The 26,651-nt window shown below is 40.4% G+C and overlaps 1 protein-coding gene across 1 annotated transcript; it reads right to left on the reverse strand.

The window, feature by feature from the left end:
* Positions 1-627: 627 nt before the first annotated feature.
* Positions 628-16,003, reverse strand: si:ch211-183d21.1 (uncharacterized). Its single transcript, XM_018681808.2, has 12 exons — positions 15,791-16,003; positions 13,867-14,729; positions 13,473-13,653; positions 12,354-12,493; positions 11,513-12,078; positions 11,085-11,358; positions 10,737-10,932; positions 9,637-9,822; positions 9,073-9,168; positions 7,872-8,036; positions 5,270-5,363; positions 628-3,830 (listed from the first exon to the last, which is right to left on the reverse strand). The coding sequence occupies exons 2-9, from the start codon at positions 14,270-14,272 to the stop codon at positions 9,132-9,134; spliced, it is 1,986 nt and encodes a 661-aa protein (XP_018537324.1). The 5' UTR covers positions 14,273-14,729; positions 15,791-16,003; the 3' UTR covers positions 628-3,830; positions 5,270-5,363; positions 7,872-8,036; positions 9,073-9,131.
* Between the last annotated feature and the right edge of the window lie 10,648 nt (positions 16,004-26,651).

A 26,651-nucleotide genomic window follows, 5' to 3' on the forward strand; every position in this document is an offset into this window, starting at 1 on the left:
AATCATGTGTTTCTGGTTAGAAAATTGTCCCAAGCAAAAATAGATAGGATCTGATGCTGATGTTCGCAGGAAGCATCAAACATATTGTACACAATATGTAGCTACTGCACAACACAAAGATGACACAGTGCGCAGTCAATGTACCCAATCAGCCATTTCCAAAGAAATGCAAAGGTACACCGCAGGAACATCCAGCCTCTGAGAACATTGGGAGGGCTGAGTGGCTGCAGATTATAATAATTATTCTTTCATTATCTATACCACTTATGCATTAAGGGTCGTGGAGGGCTGAAACCTATTCCAGCTGAACATTGGGCGAGAGGCGGGGTACACCCTGGACAGATCACCAGTCCAATCACAGGGCCAACACATATAGACAAACAACCATTCACACTCACAGTCACACCTACGCGCAATTTAGAGTCACTAATCAACCTGCATGTCTTTGGGCTGTGGGAGGAAGCTGAAGTACCTGGAGAGAACCCACACAGGCACAGGGAGAACATGCAAACTCCATACAGGAAAGAACCCCAAACCACTGCACCACTGTGCCACCCCATAATAATAATTGGATTTGTGAAAATGGAGAACAGGACACACACACTGAAGAACAAGTGTGAGACTTAGTTGCACATCTGTGGAAGTGTTTTATTTCAAACCTGCTACACGTGCATGACTCCGGAGGGAAACAGGGGAGATAAACTGGAGAGCATAAACTGAAAAAAAAAAAAAAAAAAGCTTATAAAATCATGACCTGGGGATGCAAATGATACAAAGTTTTCTTTCCAGTGTTTTCTGTGACATGTTTTTTCAGTGTTTAAGTACTGTTGACCATGAATATTTAGTGCATGTACACAGACTTCTAGTGATTTGTGAATTATTGACATTTTCTTGAAGTTATGTTAGACTTAAAAACTGCTGCTCAACTGAGGTTAAAAAACTTTGTTCAGCCACGATTGTTGTCAGTGCTCTCTCTATATATGCGCAGTATATATACAGAACAGTCAAAAGTTTGGACACACCTTCTCATTCAGTGTTTTTTCTTTGTGTCTGTTATTTTCCCACAATGTAGTTTAGTCCAACTCATTCCAGTCCATCTCATTCAGTGTTTAGGTCAAGGGATTGAGGAGGCCAGGCCATCTGAGGCAGCACTCCATCTTGGTCCAATAACCTGTGCATAGGCTGGAGGTGTGTTTTGGGTCATTGTCCTGTTGAAAAACAAAGATGGGATGGCATGTTGCTGCAGAATGCTGTGGTAGCCGTGCCTTTACTTCTGAAACAATCACCTGCAATGTCACCAGTGAAGCATCCTCACACCATCATTCCTCCTCCATGCTTCATGGTGGGTACCACACATGCAGATACCATCCGTTCACCAGCAAATTTGGACTGGTCTTAGTTCCACTGGTCTGGTGTTAACTGGAGATTTCTGAGGCTAGTCATTCCAATGAGCTTATCCTCTGCAGCAGTGGAAACTCCTTGTCTTCCTTTACTGGAGTGGTCCTCATGAGAGACATGAGAGACCCAGTTTCATCATAGACTTCAATGGTTTTTGCGACTGCTCTTGAAGAAACTTTCAAAGCTCTTAAAATTTTCTAGATTGACTGACCTTCATGTCTTCAAGTAATTATGGAAAAATATGGAAGACTATGGTAGCCGAACAGGGCTGTTTGCTGTTTACCAACCCTACCACAGTACATTAAGAAGGCGAGGAAGGCTTGTATGAGGAATCTAAAATATAAAACAGATTTTGTGTTTGTTTAACACTTTTTTTGGTTTACTACATAACTCCATATGTGTTCATTTATAATTCTGATGTCTTCAGTTTTGTCCTCCAATAAAGAAAACAGTAAAATAAAGAAAAACCCTTGAATGAGTAGGTGTGTCCAGACTGGCATTGTAATATATACGGAAGAATGTGATTCTCATATTAAACAAGTGCTCTGAGCCGAAGTGATTGCATCAACCTGGGTTCAGCAACATTCAGCACTGTGTAGCTTCTTTTATTATTCTCTTCAAGGGTCAACACATTTGCATGTCAGTATATTATTTGGGGTGCCATCTTGAGGTGCAATTGCCTCCCTCTACTTTATGTTAAAACTAACTACATATTACTATTTACGCAAATCCTCAAAAATATATAAGCTTACAGTAACAGACATTTCCAGAACATTACATGACGTAATTCAAGGGTAAAACATCATATGTTATCACTTTGAAAGCTAAAAAAAAGGTCTTAATTTACATGATTTTGCTGGTTTTACACTTAGTTTTTCATTTTTACAAAACAGCTGGACTCATATGAAAGCAGCAGTGCTGCTGTAAAATAAATCTGATTTCACTGGGTTAATTTTGTTGTGTGTTACATAATGTCAATATTGAGACAATAGAATTGCAGGAAATGGCACTAGGGAGGAAAAAGTCCTCACCAAGGTAATTAAAGCAAACAAACTGAAATGCTGTGCATCTCTGCAGACGATTAAGGCAACATTATAAGGTGAGCGGCACACTGACATTATCAAAAATTGAGCATATCCAAGCCTATATGTTTTCTTCATGGCACTTTGTCTTGGCAACTTTATGTTTATTTTGTATAACTTTGAATTTTCTGTTTAAAAAGTGGAATCAAACTAACCAATCAGTGAGACATCATTTCAGACTGGCCACACATGCTTCCCCCCTGAGAATACTAACATCATATCCCTAGTATTTACACTTATGGCTGCAGCAGAGATGGCTGTATTTTCCCTCTAATAAACGAGGAATCAGCTGATCAAATAACACACAGGTCAAAGGCACAGTAGAGGTTTCTAAGCCACTAAAAACACAAGTGAAACATAAAATAGCTCGGATTCCTTTTTCTCTCTTAACACCAAGTGAAAACAAATACTCTTCATTCAAGAAATTACTTCAACATCTGCCTCTCACATCCCCTTTTTCGCTAAGATTCAATCATTAAAATGTAAACAGTTCGCTTTAAAGTAAGCATACAGAAGTGGTTACAGACACACATCACAAGTTAGCTACAGACATTCACATTTAAAAGACATTCAAGCCCTTAGAGTCTCTAGAGTCTAAACTGGACTATTATCAGCATGTAGCAGGAAAATAAAGCAAGAAGTTGACCCATTTTGAAGAATAAATGTGAGCTTAACAAGAATTATGTTGGTTATAAAGCCTTTTGTTAAGACACTGTAGTACCAGCTGAGAATGTGATGACTAGAAGTTCATTTGATAGATTGATAGAGCTTCTTGTATAAATCAAGAGCATGGCCGTTCAAATTTTAAATTTACAGGCTTTTTCCACAGTAACATAAACAAGTCAACAAAAATGACCATTTAGGACTCAAGTATTTAAAAATAATCCTCCCTTTTATCTTCCTCTTCCTTTAAAAGTTGTAACTGACAACGTTCACAGGCAAAGGTTGTACACTAAATATGATATTATCTTACGGTTTAAAATTCAACACATGGGTTGCCTGATATGACGTCTTAAGTGTCACCGGCGCCATGAAATATCACACACTGAGTGCCACCACGCTGTTAACGGACAGTTACGACAATTAAGTCATTTTTATCAGTGATCTCCCAAAGACACAGAGAAGGACACTTGTGGTGGCATTTCATCTCAAAACAACCACACAATCAGTCATGTGCAGGTCAAATTAACCTCTGATTACCCCCGTCTCTCGCTCTCTCTCTGTTGAAGTCCTCCCACGAAAAAACGAGCACTTCCAGATGCAGATGCGGTGATTAAAGCCAGAGATTATAGATCTGACAGCCCCTCTGCATGTTCACTCAGCTCCATGGTGTAATAGTCCAGAGGACGCCTGAGAATAAAGACAACAACGTTAACAAAGCTCACACGAGTGTACACGTTCAAGCAGTAATTCCCTGGGAGCTGACACATGGCAATTACACCACAGTTTCCAGTCACTCACATTCAAACTATTCCTGTTTTTTTTTTTAATCCTGAGTTTTATAATTATTTTTTTAAAATCTACTTCCCCTCAGCCTGCCTTATTTACCACCACTACTGTGTGATTTACTTAAGTTTCCACAATTTTTCTTACACACTCAGATGAGAAATGTTCCTCAGCATTAAGGAACATATTATGGCTGCTGAAGAAATATGAATTCCTAACGTGTCTTTCCTCCCTAAGACAAGAAGGAAGATCTTGCTCTTTAATTCTGAGCTACAGTGTGACACTAAAACCTGACATTTACAGCTGGCATTTCACACTGTGCCATATATATATATATATATATATATATATATATATATATATGTATGTATGATGTATGTGTGTGTGTGTGTGTGGTGTGAATTGTGTGTTCAGTGTCAGTTCATACCTTAATACACATCAGACACATCTATTAATGCACGTGCCAAATGTCACAGTGCTCACAGCAGAATGACGAGCTGGACAAAGGAGGGAACTACTCTACTAGTTGGTTCAGAGCCTCAGGGGACCCAAAGGACCCCACATCTGTGTGTGACAATGATTTTGTGGTCATTTCAGATTTCAGATCTTTTAAGTGACTTCAGCTTTTTTGCCTCGTCTTGACATCCTTGTCTTACCACCTTTAAGGGTCACTCAGGTTTTTTCCTTGTACTTTCAAAGCCCACATCTCATCACATCAAACTCCGGACCTACAGTTTCTAACAAAAGCTTTCTATAAATAAGCAGTCTCTATACCTAAATTTAGATACCCCCGATGACATCACTGGGGGGAGAGGGCCTCATTAGATGCCCATGGCTCATTTTTAACCTCCTTTGCACTCTGTAGTGCATGTTAATTCCCTTTTTTCCCTTTTTTTTTTATTTCAACACCACTGATGGCTGCAATTTTTTCTGTTTCCTCTTATAAGAATTTAAGACTTGTGTAACCCTGAAAGAAAAAGGCACAAGCCGGGTGTGACTTCTCTTTAAACAACTAGGGTTTCTCTAGAAAAGGATGAGATAATTTATCACTGTGGGTCAGTGAGAGACCAAGTGACCTCCAACAATGGAGCTAAATGAGAATTACTGGCACACATTTGTTTTTAAATATCCCATTCACAATACCTACTAATTGTGCAATCAAAACAAATGTTAAAAACCAAAGCATTAAGCAAATGTTAATAATGTGGAAAAAAAGAAATTAAATGCTGCCGTCATGGTCACTGTGTAAAGAGGTAGTTAGAAATATCTGTGATCAGAGTGCACATCAACCACGGAAGAGAGGGAGAGATAAGAAGAATAACGCAAATAACCAGTGACCTCACCTCCTCCTGTAGAAATATGTGAACAGAGCAGCTCCTAGTCCCAGCAGCAGGAGCACCGCTATGATCAGCCCTATCTGTAACCCCAGGGTGGATGCTAGGAGAGGACACAACACATTACTTCAAACACCCTGATGAAACCAGAGACAGATTTTGTTTGCACAAGTCCATTGAAGGCCTAATTGCGTAGAAAGCCAGTCATCATTACAAAACAGACCTTAAAGGGATGCAGACCACAACACAAAGCAGAAACATTCTTACACAACAGATCATTTCAGCTGTGAGCACAGACTGTTGTAGTCGACTCAAAGTGCGACAGTGAATGTAACAAAAATTCCGATTTTCTCATCAAAAGTTTTAAATGTTTTAACACCTCGGGATATGAGTACTTAAAGTCATTAATCCTGAAATAAATTCCTTTTACTTGAATACAGCTACAGCCCCAAACTCCTTTAGCTGAAATCCATCATGAACAACAGCAGTCCAATTCCATGCTGCACCTGACATGAGCAGTTTTCCACAGATGAGCTGAGCAGTAAAGTTATTACTGGACGGGAGTGTGCAGCCTGTTGTTGCAGGTCTTTATTGAACAGACAACTGCAATAACTGCAATATTTAAAACAGGTCTGACCACGAACAGTGTCATAACTTTAAGTGCTTTCAGATCTGCACTCTATATAGCAGCATCAGTGCGTACGAGAAGGCTTCAGAAAGTTAGTGGGAAAAGGACAGTTGGAAAAAATGGTTTAAGTTATGATGTTTATTTTGCATTTCAAGGGTTCATGTTAGAACATGTTTTGACACGTTAGTATGAGAACGTACAGGTGCATTGAGATCAAAATCCCTGTATTTGATTTTTAGTACTTTTGTACTTTCTCCACAAACTTTTTGAAGCGCCCTCGTATAACAGCAGGTCAGAGTCAGTTAGAAAGGCTTAAATTAGGTTTACCTACAAGTGTTATCTTTGCCCCATTGTACACTTTTCATGTCCCTGCTTGAGAGGAGGTGGAATTTCTTCCAACATAAGAGTGCTTTCAAATTCTGGTAATTATAGCTCACAAATCAAGAGCTACAAGCCCTCAAACTGTTCACTTAAAGCTTCAAGGTGAAGAGTGACGGCTCGAGCCGGCAAAAATTCAGTTTCAGTGAAGGACACTGGTCATTAAATTATGACTCCATAATAATTACAATAACAATAATCATATTTTTATATGTTCTCTGTCAAGTTTTGGAGAAAGTACAGACTTTATAAATGCTGTTACCACCAAGATGTCATTTGTCAAAGACAACTAACTTTGGAATTTATGAACATTTCTGAAAATTCAATACAGTCATTTACTTTTGTTATTAATTGCATGCCACAAAATGCTACTGAAACTTTAAGATGCCAGGAAAAATGTTAAACATGCAAAAATATGCATGAATATACCCTGCTTTACATTTGTAAAATGACATAACTGAAATTCAGTATTGGAAAAATTAAATTTGCATCAGACACTTGCATCTGATGCTGTTTCTGAATACCAGTGTTGACAGGTGTAACAGTTTGTCTGGGACATTTTATCACTGTTGAAAAACGTACATTTTGACAGAGCAGGAACATCATTTCCACTTTAGAGACAAAAATTCAAAGTGGAATTCATTTAGTTAAAGAATGACAGTTTTATATCCAAATCCATCACCAGGGTCCCACGAGGATGAAGCTACTTCTCTAAAGCTTGAAAAAAGAAAAAGAAATGTCTTCCCTCTTTCATGTGCTCATACTGAGGACAGACTGAGCTACATTTATCAGAGTTTCAATTAGCACATGAGATTCACTTAGGTACTGGTATGTGAAGTGTGTTTCACACATTTTCATGTGAGATTATACATTGTGTTTAGCAGTCAGACCCTACACATTTAGCCCTCAACTTCTTCTCTCTGAACTACACCTGGTAGCAAAATATGATCTGTGCTCTCTGGATTTGCTGTCACTCTTGTTGCAACTTTGAATTTCTATGTATTGTCACTCTCTGAATGCAGTTCACATATGTCTATCTGTTGTTAAACAAAAGCATATCAGACGTAATGAAGGGTATTTAGAGTTGTGTGTCTTGTATGAAAGGAGCTACATGAAATGTTTTTGCATTAAAGAGGAGGAATATCATTCTCCAACTTGCCGTTTGCTTTGTTATGAACATGGCTCTACTGTAAGATGCAGTGATGATGTCTCTATTTGGGGATATACCAGCAGCTGCACTGACTCTGGATGAGCTCATAATAGTCATAATGATCCTTTCCTTTTTTAAACCAGGACAACATGTCTAGACACGTACTTCAATATATATGAAATATACATTTTATGAGATAATGTCAACACATTTGAGAGATGATTCATCGGCAACAGTTGAACACTGCTGTTATATACACTGAGATATTTTAACAAGCTGGCTTTTCACACCAGCCTGCAGACTATTAATTAGCTGATTTTCCTGATTAGTGTCTAATTTCTTTTTGACGTGATGATGCATTAGCTGTGATACCAAGAATTTTAAGGATAAAACACCTCTATGTGTTTGCTATCTTGTGCTGGTTAGCTTGATATATGTGTGCAGAAGGTGCAAACCTGTGCTCGTGTAACGGTCTGTGGTGGGAGAAGAGCAAACGTCTCCCTGAGCAGAAGGAGGATTCATGTGCGACGTCTGGATGATGAGGGCCTTCTGATGGTCTGACAGTGCCTGGATGTTCCCCCACACTCGCAGCCACCCAGAAACGCAAGAAAAGTTGGCTCCTTGAACAAGAACGGACAGACGAGTATTTCACTGTCTACACATGACCAGTGTTCAAGATGTGTTTCCAGCTTCTTACATGTATACATTCTGTCAACAGGAAACAGGAAATGGGAATGTAGAGGGATGTAGAGTGTGATCATGTCAGGGAAATAGCCACACCTGAGCCCATCTGTGTCTAAATGATTTCCCTCTGTGAGAATAAACTTTTACAGCTGGAAGTGTTTGCAGAGGTAAATAGAGCAGTATTCCAAAGTGCTGCTAATCTCCTGTGAGTGGCAGCATTATTATGCTGGTGAAGCACTGCTTTATTATTAAGAAGACTAAGTTATATTTGGACTTTTCTGGACTGTTCCCCAAATCTGTCCCTTGACGCAACCCTGTCTCTGAGCTCTGAAGGCAGTTCACTTATAGGCTGGTGTGTGCTTTTCCAAATCACATCCAATCAATTGAATTTAAGTGGATAAGGTCTAGAAACGTCTCAAAGATGATCAAGAGAAATGGAAGCACCTGATCTAAATTTAAAGTGTCATTGCAAAGGATGTGATGTGATATTTTAAGTTTTTCCTTTTTAATAATTTTGCTAGAAATTCTAAAACTCTGTTTTCAGTTTGTCATCATGGGGTACTGAGTGTAGATTGACGAGGGCACATTTTAGCATAATGCTACAACGTAACAAAACATGAAAGACATGAAGGGGTCTGAATACTTTCTGAAAGCAATGTGAGTAAAATGTACTTCAACACAAAATAAACCTCAGCTGTAATGGTGTGTTCCTGCAACTTAGGCACAGTTTTTTATACCTAGTTTACTATAGCTCCATGGTAACAGCGACTTACACTGCTGTGCTGATTGTTAGGAATCAAGCTCTCCCACAGAGCCAGTGATGCCAGTGGTCTGTAATCTTTTCTTTTTCAATGAAATCCTTTTGAAGGAGCAGACACTATCTCAAAGCTCAGGGATGAGGCAGTCAAATCTCGCAATTAAAATCAGCCAGATGTGACCAGTTTCAATTTGAAGTGAGTGAAAGTTTCTTACCTTGGAGATACAAAGCAGAGATGCCACAGTGACACCTTTTCTCCAGGTAATCAGCCACCTCAGCAACTCTCTTCCCTTGTATCAGACCACTGCAGTCTGAGGAAACAGATAAGAAGCTGTCAACTTAAACAAAAGCATATGTATTGTATAAATGACCAACAGACAAAAAACCATTACCTCTATATTTTGACAATTCAGATTTTTTTGACTGACAAATGACAAAAAAGTCATTTACATAAATTAGATTTTTTTTTCTAAAGACAAAATGTTTAACATTTTAACCTTTAATGGACAACTGACCTTTAATAAGGGAAGTAGGAGCATGACATGCAAAGATGACAAAGCGAAGCAAAGACACTGAACCAGAGACACAGTGCACCTACATGGTACTTGTGTCAAAGCAAAAGGTCAAACATTGCACATGAATTGCATGTACTTAAAGAACATCAATCATAGTTTCAGTGTCTTGGAGATAAAACAAATGGCACCTTATATGCTTACACCGTCCTCCTCAGACACTGATCTGTTCTACATTTTAGTTTTGTTAAATTAATGATTCTTCACCTCCTGACTGCTCCGTGCCCGTCACTGGACAGGGGTCCGAGACAGAGGTCAATTTGACTTGAGAAGGCAGGGCTTGGACAGAGGTTGGAGCTGTGAGGTGTCGGGGAGGAGCTCGTCCAAGAGGAGGGGCTCCTCACTTCACAGCATGAACACCGGCTGAGAGAGACAGGACCATCCTCCACTGACCTGTGCAAATACACAACAATAAATGTATGAATACACATATATTGCACACATACAGCACTAAAGAGGTATGATAAAGTTTAAAGAATGACATAAAGCAAAACAGACAGTATGTTGACATGCACACCAATTAGATTAAGGCAATACTGTCATGGTTCCATCCTCCTGTAACACAATATGGCATTGTGATTTTTTCAAAAGCTACTTCTCAATTGTATGGATACATGTCTTTTTTAAATTTGGTAATCGTCATCTGATTGGCTCTCCAAAAAGACTGTCAATTGACAAAGCCACCTCATGTTCTCCTGAGCTCCAGTGATGGAGTATGAGTGCTGTTTTAAATAAGCTCCACTGAGCTAATCAGACATCCAGGATTTCTCCCACAGGTATGGCTGAATTTCATTTAGCTGCTTCAGTTTCATGGTCCTGGTATTGTGCATGTTGGCTCATTGTTACACTGTCATGGCCTTTGACAAATCAAAGTGTCTGCTTTGAAAATGACCTATTAACATGCAAAATATGTTCAATATCAACTGTCAATGTGCTTCTTAGTACTATCACTTCACTGTGAATGAAGCAGGTTTAAATAAATAAATCACAACCCTGTCAGAATTCTTTGATGACAGCAGGTGATCCATTCGGTTTAATCTGCCCCTGTTAGAAGTGCAGTATAGGTTACCATGGTAATCATCTCCTTTTAAAAGTGAACCTGCTGTGATTAAATAGTACAGCAGGGCCCATGCAGGTCTTCTGACCAGGTTCTTAGTCTGTCTGAGGCCCTGACCCAATTAATCTAATTAGATAAAGGCCTTTACATGGTATTTTCAACAGTCAGATTATAGCTTTAATTGGGTTTAACACTTATGAGTAGTGTAAAAGTTCAAACATGTGAAAATTGTGGTTTGGTCTGTGTTTACCTGAGAGCTGGAATCACTTGTCTCCCTCTGGTGGTGGACAGAGAGGAGAGCAGCTGCTGGTTTTCACTGAACACAAGAACATCTCTGAGACTGGAGTTGGTCAGAGCTGTGCCGGCTCGGCAGACACTGAACAGGTCATAGCACAGGACTACTGCTCCTCGTACCGGTACCGTGGAGCCTTCCGGGAAAGTCTGATCTATGCAGGAGAGAGAGGAGGTGAAGGAGTACAGTGAGAAATGAAAGGAATGAGTGTAAAACAAGAAAAAGAGAGACAGAATTAATAAGGAGGAGCTGGGAAAGCTTTTTATTTTTATTTTCCAACAATCATCTATCTCCCAAAGTCCTCACCTGCTCCAGTGACATTTCCAACAATGTAAAATCCATCTTGATCAATAGATCCAGTCAAAGGAAGCGCAATGACCGTCCCACTGCGCTCCTGGTCAAACACAGAGAGCACCAAGCCTCGCAGGTCAGTCATGGGGGGCCCATGCAGCTCCACGAAGGCCCTCTGTTGGCTGTGATTGGTCCAGTGGCCACTAGCCACCTCACTGATGACCACACCTTCGGGGGCTGGGGGTGGGCGTGGGCAGCTGTTCTCCCTCAGAGGAGTAGGTGGAGCCACCTACGGTGATAGATGCATGTTTAGAATTTTAACAACTTTTAAAAGGTATATCATATATCCAGTGATCAGTGACAGAATCAATTTAAATATGCAGAAAGAGAAAACACGTTGCAACGGTGCAAAAACTAAGCAAATCTTTTCACTTTGTACTCACTGAAAAAGCAGACAGGTCATAGGGGTAAAGGCCTCGACAGCGGCTGAGAGCCTCATCACCAGGCAGAACCTCTGGATCCTCAAGAAGAGGCAACTGTCCTGGGGTCAGAGCTTTACTCAGCTCCTGTGCCTCTTTATCTGATCCTCTCTGCCGGTACACCACTGCATCCAGCAGGCCTTTAGTTGGAATCCCCCGCTGTGCAGCTGATGGTGGGCCAAAAGGGCTACGATAGAGGGCCACAGCGTCTGGTCCATTCTGGATGGTATTTGGAGGCAGACGAAGTGATGGAGCTGGCACCAACCTGTCGCTGCCCAGCAGAAAGTAACCCTTAGAAGTGGTGAAATGTCCACTCAGGCTGATCTCCCTGTAGGGTTTGTTGTTGTGTGCGCTGAACAGCAGAATCCAGATCCCCTGCAGGGATACCCGGCGACCTGATGGGTGCCAAAGCTCGATGTACTCGCCATCCTCAGCCGCTCCAGGTGTATCAGTGTTCAGCTCGTTGATCAGGAAGTCACTGTTTCCCCATGGCGGGAGATGAGGCGGTGACTCTGTACCTCCTGGAATCACTAAAGCATAGAATAAGAAAGTTATTAGATGCTGTGAAAGGAATAGAATTAATTGTCAATCACATACGCATTACCTGTATCTACCTGAGGTATCGCAGATTGAAAAACTTTTTTTTCTGTCAAACATCAGTCACAACTACACTGAGCTAGCAAACTTACATCTTGCTTAAAACGCAGGTATTACAAGAGTTTTTAGTGTCTTTACTCATCTCATAAGCTGTACCAGACATACACATAACAAAATCAGGCATCCTGACACACATTCAAACACTCACCAAAACTGTGAGGGCAGATCTTTGGCCAGGGGCACTGGTTGGGCATCCCAGGAGTTTGCGGGGCCTCCCAGAAGACACCTGGATCTCTGGCCCAGGAGGCCACACCACAGCGACTCAGATAGAAACCACCCTCTCTCAAACTGACAACATAATTGGTTAGTGTTGGATGGCACATTTATATTTTACAGTGGGCAAAATATAAAATATATTTTATAGTCTCTGTCAATCTGAATAAAGTAGCTCAACAACTATTGGATGAATTGCCATGACATTCTGTGCAGACATTCATGGCCTCTACAAGATGAATCCTACTGAACTCTGATCCCCTAACATTTCCGCTAGCTTCAACAGCAGGGTGACATTTTTGATTTTTAGTAAAATGCCCTCGCAATTGTTGGATGGATTGCCATGATACAGATTTTCATAGCGCCTAAATGATGACTTGTAATAATTTTGGAGATCCCATGACTTCTCCAGTGCAACCATTATTTCAAAATTTGGTATTCAGGTTTATGATGAAATAGCTGCCAAACTAATTATTAATTAACATCAGTCACAGCTGTACTTTGTGATTACTGCTAATTATCAACTGTCAGCCTGCTAACAAGCTAAAGTGACATGGTGAAAAAGGTTAACATTATACCTGCCAATCTTGACTTCATTAGCATGCTGATGTTAGCATTTTTGCTCAACACACCATTGCACCTAAGCACAGCCTCACAGAGCTGCTAACGTGGCTGTAAACCCTCTCGATTTTTCCAGAGAGGTGTCAAATAAACTCCCTCCAAAGTGAGTGTTGTTATGTGATTATGTATTTTGGTGTCTTTGACTCAGTGTGAGTAACAGCCTACTTGTGACTAATGTGATGATACTCGCCAAACACAGGAAAAGTGCATTAGCAAAGAGGAACAGTAGTCACAAGATAACTCTTGCCTTCACCAAATGGGACACTTTACTGAATGTGTTTCACAACACTTGAAACTATGGCTTCAAAAATAGCAACAGAATGTCACTAACACCTCTGATAGTTGCACCAGAAACACAACATCAGCTTCACCAAACTTGTGTTGACTTGTGGCCTAGTTTTGTGTGGTTTATAGGAATAGAAAACCATCTTGCCTGTTGCTGAGTTGGTAGGGCTGTCTGCCTGGGATGAGAGTCTCAGTGAGGTTGGCACTGGGCTTGTTTCCAGGTCCAGCAAACACAAACGCGTCTAAAGGCTGTATCTGGCTCAGAGGACAGCCCACAGGGAAGTCAGAGGCTCTGCCGCTGTAAACGGCCACTGCCCCGGACTCATCGCCTGAGAAGAAATCAGAAGAGGAACAAACAAATTTACAATGAAACGAAAGCGAATGAATGAATAAAAAGTGACCAAAAGGCATCAAAGCTCTCCATGGCCTCCTCATGCACTAAATAGCTGAAATGGCTCATATAACCCTTAAAGTTATCATGTAGGTCACCTCCATTAACCTTAGTGTTGGAAAAAGATCACGACAACCCACAGCATACTGACCTTTCATGTAGTTCTTCTCAATGGTCATGGAGATCAAAAAGTTCCTTGAAGTCTCCACATCCACGTCCACACTCACACTGACCCTGTCTGTTTTCCCATCCAACACCACCAGCACCAGAGGACCAGCAGCTGGGGCGTCTGTTATCTCCACAAACCCATCCACCTGCCCTCCTCCCAGCTTCAGCTCTGTAATGACTGGGCTGGTTGCTGGGGCAGCAGGCGGAGTGCAGTTGTTCCGCTGACCTGGGGATGGCGAGGACACCTGAAAGCCCCAGCGATCTTCAGACAGCAGGCACCTCTCAATCGACTCGTCCCCCTCGAGAGCAGTTTCATCCTCGACGAAGGCCTGTTCTCCAGGCATTAGAGTTTCAGCGAGGAACTCTGCACCTCCAGTGCGGCGAGTCATGTACACGACAGCGATCCACCAGCCCAACAGCTGTGACGTTCATCTTCTCGCTGTAGCGTGCAGCAGATGTGTGGTAGAGGACAATGGCGTCTGGGCCGTTCTGGACTGTGTTTGGAGGCAGGAGGATGGACGGTTTGGGCAGCATGTCCACCGAGCCCACCAGGAAGAAACCTCTGTCATCTGTGCTGTGGCCTTTGAGGTCCAGGACCTTGTAGGCTATATTTCCATTTCCATTATAGAAGACAAGGGTGTAGCCGTCCAGTGAAGCTCGCTGTCCACTGGTGTGATACAGCTCCACAAACTCAGTGGTGTCCAGTCTTGGGTTGTCAGCATTGATCTCGCTGATGATGAGGCAGGGTTCACTGCTGACTACCACCACGCAGAGACAGACCACGCAGGCTAAACTCACCACCATGATTTACAGCTTCTCTGAAATGCCTGAACAGCAGGGGAGCTCCTGCAAACAGAAAAGGAACAAAGTCACAACCAGTTGCATTTCTCTAGAGATGCAGTAATCAATTGATTAACTGTTTGATCAATCAAACTCTCTGGATCCAGCTTCACTAATGTTAATATTTGCTGGTTTTTCTCAGTCTTCAAAGATTTTAATCACTATCATTCAGTTTTGGACAGCAGGTCAGACCAAACAAGACATCTGAACTTTAGGAAAGCATGATGGCATTTTTCACAGTTTTCTAACTGATGAATCAGCATCGCCAAATCAAAATAATCATCAAATAAATCAATAATTACAATGATTGGTCAGTTGAATTCTACATTCTTCAGAACTAGACATAAAGTAAGTGTTATTATTAACACTAAATACTGTAAATGAAGGCGGGGGAGTAAGTAATACTTAATAGGACTATTTTTAAAGGACAACATCCCTCAAACTAAACCTGAGCCACAGACTGGTGTTCACAGCTTTGTTAGATTTAATGTTTACTCCTTACAGACCACACTCCCCAGAGGAGAAAAAAAAAATCATAATGTCATGAATGAGTCTTCTATGGGCCTATTTTCTGTTCATGGTGACATTGGGAATGCACGTCTTCTGCATGAGTCATGAAATGTTGCGAAACACACTGGCAAGCAGATGGAAACTTTGCATGAAACGGCGAAATGCCTCATTGCATGGGATTAAATGGACGGCCAGTTTGAAATCAATTTGAATTTTCCAGGCTTAACTTCAACACCTGACGCAATTAGCTAATTCTGTTTCATCTCCAAATCACTCAAAATCTCAACGTTAGCTACAAAAGGTGTCTTTTAAGAGGCTACATTAGTTTGCACGACAGTCACTGTTTGGGAAAACCACGCTGGGACGTGAAAAAGAGACGTTTAAAGATGGAGAAGAAACTAAAGAGTTAAATTCTGCCCTGAAATTATCTCCCATCTCACGACAGTTATTCCAGTCACGGTTAGGCTGCTATGCATGCATCTTTCCGTCGAAAAAAAGCCATGTCAATCTGCTTCCTATCACTGCCGCACAAGGTCCCAAAAGGCGTCGCGACTTACTGTGTTTTTCGTGCTCCTTGTCGTCCAGGTGTAGCTTGTTGCGCCGTCGAAACCTCTCCGCTGAATGTAAAAATCGTTGCCCGACGGAAATAATGTTGGTAAAGTTTTGTTTTCTGTCCACCGCCGCTCCCTTCATTCACAAAGCAGCACTTTCTCCCCCCGGACTGTGGGCGGTCAGACTGGCTGAGGGGGATGATGCCTGCCAGGGAAGCTTTTTTTTTTTTCTTTTTTCTATGGCTCAGTAAACCATTCAGACATCCACAGCTGAAGATTAAACACCGAAACGTAATGCTGGGAGAATAAAAAGGCGGGTAAAACGACTGATATTGTCACTAGTCACAAATTATTTGCACTGTAAAACTGGTAATTTATGTTTTTAGAGCAAGATAACTCTCTGTCTTGGAGTTCATCCCATTGAGCCATGTAAAGACCTGAGGGGGGCCCCTGACCCCACTTTGTAAAACAGGGGAGAGAGTTTATTTGTACCTTCAATGAGAGCCGAAGTCCCGCCCAACACAGGTTACAGCTTCTGTTCCACTGGCTCTGACCACACGGTTTATTTTTGGTATTTTTAATTCTATTTCTTTTGGTATAATTTACTAAAAAGCACAACTCAAGTATAAGATTTTATGAACAGGTGACTCTACTTGTTTAACTTGAACAAGAAAGTTCCTTCCTGTGATTGACCAAGGCATATCAAAACCTCATGGGAGGTGGACCTGGGGCTTGAGGCATCAGGGGCCCCAGGATAGTGGTTTACTACTAAACAAAGTAGACCACTGTTCTGAGACCCTTGACCCCCAGGGGCCCCCCAAAGACCCAGGTTCACTGTGTGTCCAATAATCTGTGGTAATTTAATTAGATGGAGGTTTGTTTCAGAGTAAATGCACCACTGTAATGCATTGTGAAATTAAATGATAAGACCTTGAAATGGTTCCTGTGTTTATTTGTTTGTTTGTGTTTGTTTTTTTGGGTGTTCCATCTTGTAGAGGGACCATAATCTAGTTACAGATATAGTTGTAGTTCAAACATAGAACATGCAAAATGACTGTTTCTGCTTTTTAGCTTTGTTGAAAATGGTGAGGTGTGAAGAAGAAGAAGAAGAAGAAGAAGAAGAATAAACTAGTGTAACACTCAAAAACAACAGTTACAACATGTTTCACATTGCAGAATATTAATGTAAAGGAGAAGCTGTTGAAGTTTGAAAATATGAACATTAGTTTCACCAAGTACATGTCCATGATGCATCATAAGATGTTTGTGTGTATTGACTTTTGGACTTTTGAGAAAATATTTTATACAGTCAAAAGTTTTGACACACCTTCTCATTCAGTGGTTTTTCTTTCTTTGTTATATTTTTTTCTACATTGTAGATTAATATTGAAGACATCAAAACTATGAAGGAAAAAATGGAATTATGAAGTCAACAAAAAAACCTGAATATGAGCATCATATCAGCATCCTGAGGTTCCCAGAGGTGCTGAGCTGCTTTGCCTTCACTCTGTGGTCTAACTTTTCCCAAACCATGTCATTTGGGTTTGGGTTGGGTGGTCTTGGAGGTGGCTTGAGAATATTCTAATGGATTTCATTAAGTGTGTTAAGCTCAGTCTTAGCTGTTATCTATACATAACTTTACTAATTAGAGTTAATGTACTTTTTGCATTTTGTTCAGGTCTACAGGCTTATTTCCTGGAAGAGGGTTAACATCTTGACCACCATGATTTATGTCTCTTTTGAGAATTAAAGGAATGTGTGACAAATGTCTCTCTATGCTGACACACTTGAACAAGCCTAAAACACAACAAGGATTCAGTTAAATTATTATTTTTTTTCTGTTCAGAAATAGTCTCAGTACACTCATTCCTCCAGCAGACGTGTGTTGCAGGAGCAGTGCCAGTGCCCTCAATAAGCCTCCAGTGGAGTCAGTTAATGTAAAATTCACCACAGAAACCCTGGTTACAGTTTGTTCACTTGTACTAAGTCAGCGCACCCAGAGTTTCATTTCTGTTCCCTGTGGAAGCAGAATCAAAGTCTGTGGTCAGGGAGATTACAGTGTGATGAAAATGTGAAAGCTGGATTTTCCAGATTTTCAATCAACAGACTAGTTTTTAAACTCATCACTTTATTTATACATTTCCTTTTATCTTCTTGGATTAACAGTAATTAAGACAAAAAATATCACACCATAGTCCTTTTTTATTAATCTATTCTCAATGCAAAAGAATTTATCTATCTTTGATTAGTGTGTTCATATTCAGTCACTTATAAAGTCACCAATGACCACAATTAAAAACCATCTCAGTGACACTCACAGTGGCATGAATTATGAAGACTCAGTATCCAATTTAGGGCAGATGTTGCTGCTAATGTGCAGCTGTGAGATTCACTGGAAGAATATCAATATTATGATATAAAATTTGACATATTGTGTGAATTTGGTTATCATAAAATGTTGTTACCACTCAACCCTGTGTTGTGGTCTCAGGTCAGGGCTGAGGTTCAGGTTAGTCAAAGTAGTTATTTAAGTGTATTCCCAGCAGGTGATCGTTCATTCAGTTCACATTAAAGAGTACGACAGTCCAAGTTCCTCTGTTGTGGATATTGTTATGAATATAAGATGATGTGAGTAGCCTCATAAAAGGAAGTGAAAATGCATTACTTGGGCGTTCATGTGAAATTTTTGTTCTGTGTCAAAGGTTATTATGGGACAGACTGATCATATCAAATGATATTATTTCTATTTTTGAATTTATATTTTGAAGGCTAGTCTGTGTCTGTGAATAAGATATTTCTCTGACCTTTTGAACCCAGATAAGCTCTATCCACTGTATTTTATCAAAACCTGCCTGAAGAATTTAGTGGTTGTATCACATTTTTACATTTATTTTTATGGCTCTTGTTGATTTTCCTTTTGGTTTTCATTTGCTCTCCTCCTTGTACATGTTTATTTAAATGTGCAATGCAAAATAAGACATTAATTGTTTGAGTTTACAGTCAAACGCTGTTATATAGGTGGATATCTTAGAGGCATAAAGTGACAAAACAAGCCCACATCTTTATTAGTCTTCCTACACTGAGGTCATTATCCTGATCTTCACGTGAGATTTGCCTCTTTATGGAGCACTGCCAAGGAAATGAGTGAAACAGGTGAGAAGGAAGGGGCTTTTAATATCAGAAAAAGGCACATTTTTAATCTTACAACATAGACTGGAACACATTATTATTTACAACCATCTCTTTAATGCATTCTAGTTAGTTTGTTCAAGCCCTCCTAATATGACACAAAGGTTATTTTATTTAAATGCACCACTAGATGGCCCTGTTGGCATGGGAGTGTGTTTGATTTGAAACACTGTGGGCGTGTAGACAAAATTAAACTGTCAGCTGGGGGAAATAAGCAGAAATGCCTGTAATAAGTGAGGTTCCCTGAGGTGAAACTGTTTATAGGTGATTCTGATTCAGGCCTGTCTGTACAGGAAGGTTTTCCCTGATCCTCTAGTGTGTGTGTGTGTGTGTGTGTGTGTGTGTGGTGGACAGACACGGGTGTTTGTGTAGTACTATTTGACTGGACCGGGCATATTTTGACACAGAAAAAAGGTCAGTTGAAATGTTAATGATGTCAGCGTTTTGTTTACGGTGTATGCGCAAAGTTGGCACTATGGCGTGGGGCTGGTCTCTGAGCACTTCAATTGAATTTCTATCAAAACGCTGCTCGCTTTTCAAGAGTCAACAAACCCCTTGACAAGGTACATCTAATTCATTTGGTTGGCTGTTATGATGACTCACTACTTAGATGTCATTGCATCTGATTCATCACTTAGCCCTGCTTGTGGCGGAAAATACTCTTCCCTGCAGATAATATGGAGAGATGGTATTCTCAGCATGACATAGGAGGTGATTTTAATTAACTTTTAGATTTAATATGGGCTCATCTGTCCACCAAAATCATTAGTAAGTCAATTGGAGTTTCATTTAATACTTAATCTACAGTGATGTAGCGTTATCAAGCCAATTCAATTTTGTTTTACTGTATCTCACACTAGATAGTTACTTGGGAATTTCTCAGTATTTTCTGACTGACTGTACTGACCCAGGATAGTAGTGTATCCTTTATCAGGGTAAGACAAAGCCACTAAAAGCGATCTGAATCTGCACGTCAGCACTGCAAAAATGCATCCAACTCAGCATAACACAGCAGGTTGTACATTTTATCTCAGAAGAATGAACTGTCATGCCACTTGTTTGATCTCAGTGAAGAGTGTGACAGTTATTGGATGTGAGTGTTGAGTCATTTTGTTGGAAGTGAAGGCAGCCAGCATCATGTCTGACTCAGTCATCAGATGAATTTCAGTATAGCAGCGGTAGCAGGCTTGGAAGGATATTTTCACCCTCGGGGAGTATGGGACCAACTTCTAGACAGATCAAATAGAGGAGCAGGTGCAGTCGAATAAAACAGAACATCCTGCCCCAGACTCCACATGGTAGACCACCTACAGTACAGACTAAAATCTATTTCCGTTCACACTGTAGCATGAAGTTTTGCTTGTATTCAGTCTCTTCCATGTATCCAATACAAATACAGAATACAAACCACTGCTGTCATATGTTTTGGTGGCTTTTATATTTGTACTTCATTTGTATAATAACACATTTCCTTCAGGTGCTAAACATTGGTCTTATGAAATACTTTACCCAGATGAAAGTGGTCAAGCAGTTAGTAATTAAAATTTAAGACAGGCAAGGATTTCAACTTGATTTTTCAGGCTCCATGAATTCAAGAATAAAACCTTTAATAATTATTTTATTTAGTTATTATTATTATTATTATATTTATTATTGTCAGCAATAATGGACAAATCCATCTGTCAATACTTTCTGAAGATGTAAATCTTGGCCACAAATATATATTTTCATTTCAAAAACAACTAATTTCTTGAAACTAGTGGTCACTGTAGTTTTTAGCCAAACGGGAGTAAATAGTGCATTTGTTGGGGACTATTTCTAACTGTGAATTAATACACATTTAGTGGCTGAGGAGTATTATCTGGTGTAGGACAGTTAATGTGGGATTGAGTCAAGATACGCAACTGTGTATATATTGAATAAACCCATCTGCTCCCATCCAAATGTGGCATAGATTTTAACCAAACTTACAAAAGAAAATGCTAATTAATCCACCACCGGTGTGCAAATATTAGGAGTTGGTTCATGGAGATAAAAAGCTGGTGGCACTAATTGTCTAGTCGGGCATCATTAAACTATTGCAGAAAGAAAACAGTGTGATGACATGATGTAATTAAATGAGCAGCAGATAACAATGTAGAAAATGTAATGGAAATGTGGCATTTATGTTTAATTCATGCATTCATTTGGGTAAGATTACAGTGTCCTCAGTGGCCCACGTACACAGGGAAACTGTCTGCTGTATCTTGTTTTTTGTGATATTTAAAATTTCCTTGCTCTTTAATGTGCAAATTAAAAATGAACTTATTGGTTACTGGTTTGGACAGTGGGGGTCGGTGGCACAGAGAAAAAGGCTACATCATGCTTTGGCTACACGTGAAGTACATGTCAGTAAAACCAAGTAATTGTTGTTTTTTTCCTTCTCATGGGATTTGTTGACAACAGGGAAAATCTAGCCTTCCTTTAAACAATCAAGCCAATTTGCTACTTCACACACCCTGGACCTCAACAATGTAGCCTGACATCACTGACCTTCAATGATCCCCAATCAGCCAGACACTGATGATCTTTTGGATGACTTTTTGGATCATCCTGTACACAAAACACAATGCCTTATCTGCAACTATCTCACACAAAAAAGTGCTTTGCATGCTGCTGACCCTAAAAGCTTCCCTGGTGTGCCTCAAGCTAATTTTTCACCTCATTAGCCTGGACAGACACAAAAAACTGGGACACTGTGAGGACAAAGCAGGTTTGTGTATATGTCCATGGCAGGAAAGCGTGGGACAATGCGGCGGAGAAGGAGACCATGTTAACTGGAGTGTTTGTACACTACAGCTCTCAGAGGCGTAATGACAATGAATTATGTGATAAGAAAGGGCAGCAGTGCATCACAGAGAGTCACATGTGTATGTGTGTGTGTATAAGTATTTTCACGTATGTGTGTTGATATGTGATTGCATGCACGTGTATGGTCTAACCAGGAGGTGAGGGCAGGGTTTGACATTGATGAATAATGTGGGAAGGTCTGTTTTCTCTTCCACCTCCAACCCCCCCTTCTTGCTCTCCTTTCCTTCCTCTCTGTCTTGCAGGCACAGAGGAAGCTTTCTACCGCTTCTCCTTTTTTTTATTTTTTTTTTTTCAAGAAAGCACCCAAAGAAGCTCATCAGCATTCAACATGCATCACCAGCTCACTGCATCCAATCACGTGCACTTACCATACAGAGAGAGAGAGAGTGTGTGTGTCTGTGTGTGTGTGTGGACAATGTGTATGTTTGATGGAAGGAGACAGGCAGAGACAGGCAGGGAGAATCCCTTTTTGTTTCCTGTGAATCCCCAAGGTCATGTGCAGCTGCTCGTGAACAGATCCACGACAGGCACTGAGTGTGAGGCGAAGATGATATTCCAGGTCAGGGTGTGTGATTAGGATGATGTGTGGTTTTTTTCAGTACATTTAGGTTAATGGCAGCAAAGGCATCACCAATGCATTTATGGTTGACCAGATGTGTGTTGGATTATCGATCTAAAGTGATGCTTCATCTCCCCTCTCATCACCAGCAGGCTCAGTCGGAGCTTGTTTTGACAATGTCAACTTTCTGTGGTGAATATTCCCTCATAATCTGCGGGATAATCCAAAAGGGTTAACTGCTGAGAGGGAATGAGAGGTGCAAGAGCCGGAGCTTGGCCACAAGTTGATTTCTCCGAGAGATTGCAGTCATGTTTGATACCCAGTTCCCATGGCAACCAGTGACTGTGGTGTACCTGACCTACATATGTGCTGTATGTACACAAACATGCGCTAACCATCTGTTACTGACGCTTTGTACAGCAGCTCATTGGGACTCTGAGTGGCTGCTGAATGAGTCTATCAGTGATAGAACAAACAGAGGAGCCAGGAGCTGCTTTCACCATTTTTGAGAAGCTGTCAATGAGTTGTGTCAACAAAGTCTGCAAGTTACATTAAGACAGGCAGCCATTCTTTGTTTACAATAGGCACTGTAAACACACGAGGGTATTATTATAATTATGTTGACAAGTAGTTTTTGACAAGATGGCAATACTTACCATTCTGAAAGTACCACAAATAGCTAGTATAAAGCAGGCTGCCTACATCTTATTTTAAGAGCCATTTCAACAGCTTAGTGCCATATTAAGAAGAGGCATATATTCATTGGAAGCAAAATATCTGATCAATAACGAACTTCTTTCAAATCAAACAATAAAATGTAATTATAAAATTACAGTGTAGCCTGCTAGGGCATGACTTTTATGCAGTGCAATGTAGACAATGTTCCTTCTGGATGAACTTTGGTGATCTCCACATTTCTGGTACCGTCATTAGGTCAAAATTTTGAGCTGTCCAATACTTTGGTTTATGACTAAATACTTGCAAAAACTAACAAATGACAGCCTCACCTGTACTTTGTCTTTACATTTTAGTATGCTAACACGCTAAACTAAGGTGGCGTACATGATAAAGTTAAAAAGTGCTAAACATCAATACGTTAGCATTGTTTCTGTAAGCAACACAGTGATGTTAGCATTTAGCGCAGAGATGCTAACGTGGCTGTGGACTTGGTTTTGTTTACAAAAAACATAACAACTAGTAAATATGAATGCGCATATTAAAATGTTTTAGTTATGCAAAATGATTCCTTATACTATTTTAATGCATTGATACACACCAATAGAGTATTTGTTATTTGTCAGAAAAGTATCTGTTGATATATTTCTCTGATGCCTGGCTGTAAATTGCTTTTGTGACATCATCCATCACTTGTACAGAGACCAGTTCAGTAAATAAGCATGTGGAGTCTGCTGATAGATTATCGATAATTGATGAATGAGGGGATGGAGATCAAACTGAAGCAGAGCACAAGTTTAAGTGTCAGAATTTATGGCCAAATACAACTGTGTGATAAAGCCGACATGATGATTGAGAGGAATGGAGGATCCGTACTTTGTTGTGACACTTGACTTATGTCACGTGGAGGGAGCAATTTGTGAACCATCATATATGACACTCTACAACATCACTTGTGTTCATCTATCTGTGTTAACAAACAACACACAGATTTAATACAGAATTTAAAAAGAAGGATTGAAACCATTATAGCACAGTGGTTCTCAACTTGTAGTTCAGAAGCACTCATTGTGTTTGAAATAGACCAGAAAGGACAAATACATGTTTTAATGAAATTAATTTTTCCTTGTCTTTCCTTGTTTGTGCTGTTCTTACTAACAACACACAGAGTAGCTCTCAGCAATGGCAGATTTTCTGGCCACTAGGTGGCAGCAGAAACAAACTGTGAGCAAAAAACTGACACATTACTACCTATATAGCAAACATGTTAGCTTTTCTATTGCCTATTGAGTAGGCGTCACTTAGTTGCCTATTTACACATCCAACAGCCACGGAACATCATTATCATTGATTTGGAGTCATTCATGGACATCTGATAAATGTCAATCGCCTTGTGTTAGGCTGATGATCTCTCCATGGTGTACCCCACCTCTCACCCAATGTCAGCAGGGACTGGCTCTAGCTGCCAGGCCGCCTCAAAGGACAAGTGGTACAGCTAATGGATGGATAGATGGATAGATGGATGTAAGTTGAATATTTTCTCTCCTTTTAGCTTTCTACCTACTCATGAGGGAAATATCTGGCTCTTTAGCCACTAAATGCTCCAGTATGTTCACAAGCTAGTCGCTAATCTGTCTATGAACTGGTGCTGAGCAGGTAATGAACAGTGGGTTTACAGCTTTTTATTTTTGTGAACAAAAACAGTAAAGCTGTGCTACCAAAAACAAAAACAAAACAAAAACAAAAAAAACCAAGGAGCATAAAAATGCTTTACAGCTCCATATAGCTGAGGGGGAAATGCAGATTTGGGTGGTAATTCTCTGTTGATTTATCATAATCAAACCCCTTTCAGCAGTTTTGAATTAAGCTGTTTTCATTGGTTCAACTGTTTGCCATTCTGCATGTGCAGCTTGTGAGTTGGGGGTGAGGAGGCGTCACTTCATGTTCAGGGTTAAAAAGTCTTGATGCCTATCTGTGCTTCCTGTAGTCATATGTTTAAAAGAACTAGTGGACCTTCCATCTTCTTGCTTGCCCCCCTCTATGCATTTTCTTTTCTTTTCAAGATGTTCTCTCTCTCTCTCTCTCTCTCTCTCTCTCCTGGGTGTCGCTGTATTCCAAAATAGCTGTTACTTCTCCTCCTCGTCTTGCTCTTTTCCACTCCTCTCCTCTCCCCTCCATGTTTCATCGATTCTGCCTAGACAGGGCAGGGGACGGTGTTCTCCTCTGGGGCATTCTGGGTAATAAATCTAATTCCTGTCTACATGTGGAAGCTCATGGGAAGGTTCTGGCCCACTTTTCACCCAGACAAATATATCCACAAAATGGAAGAAAGTGGGCCAAAAAAGTAGCATAGAGGTGCACCTGAATAATTGCATTGGCTAAAAGTGAGCTAGTTCTTTTAGCCGAATTAGGACTCTGCTACCAAGTCAACTTTTCAACAGCAATGACAAGAATGTTTACCATTCTTACCATAAGACTGAGAAATTCTTTCCTAATTCACCAAGAAAAAATGTAAAAGCTGCAAACAAGAATATCAGTTAAATGCACAACAGATACTGCATAACCAGGCTGGTATCACCAAATGGCGAATAACACACTGATTTCCTTACATCATTTCATGGGTTATCATTACACATTTTTTTACTTTTCACTTGCCATTTCATGCCTCATCATTTCTCTATTGAATAACCCCTAACCCTAACCTTAACCAAAACAGTGTTAGATGACACATGAAAGCCTTAAAATGCTTAGACATGACACATGAAAGTCCTTGGGAATTGTAAGGCTGAAGGCCATATTATGACCAGTGTATGCAATGTATGACTCACTTTCTTGAAAACACTCTGTTCTCTACACTTTATTGGTCTTCTCAGGTCTCTCTCTCCTCTCATTTCCACTCATCATTAATAAGTGGGAAAGAACAAGCCCAGTGCATGTCTCCTGGGACAAAATATATGAAAATACAGGCCTGAGATCAACATCTATTAGCAGCTGTTGTGCTGAGAATTAGGCCAAGAGAATAAAGCTGTGTAATGATCGTGTCTTGTCGCGGATTTGTGCAAGAACCAGGACCATTTGTGTTGCACGTACAAGATCACACACTGTATAGCAGTCTGGTTCTGTACAAACTGTATTGTGCTGATTGCAAAGTCAGAGTGGAGATGACAGTGCACTTTGGGACAGCGAAGTGAATACTGTCAGGTTCAGTTATGTAAAAGTGGAGTATGCTATGAACCCCAACTGTCTGAAACAGGAGAAACATGCGTCCTTTTTCTACTGCAAATATCTGCAAAGCACTGTGTTCTTGTTTTTCTACATAGAAATTGCATTCTGTTTACAGAGGGCTGACTCCCTTAATTGAGGCTAAGACAAGACGAGACATGCAAGCTGAAAAGAGTGTGTGATAATTAGTTAGCCGATTGGCTTAACCCACCCATCAGATAACAGTGTTTCCCATCTAGGCACTCTAAACATCAGGATCAAATTCAAATTCGTACATTTAAAAAAAGAAACTACACATTTTCTCCCACGGTCTGAGCAACATCACATGACTATGATTTTGGGCCACAATTGCACCTCTTCACCTCAGCTATC

Source organism: Lates calcarifer, linkage group LG23, assembly GCF_001640805.2.
Source record: "Lates calcarifer isolate ASB-BC8 linkage group LG23, TLL_Latcal_v3, whole genome shotgun sequence".
In the NCBI taxonomy this organism is placed as follows: Eukaryota; Metazoa; Chordata; class Actinopteri; family Centropomidae; genus Lates; species Lates calcarifer.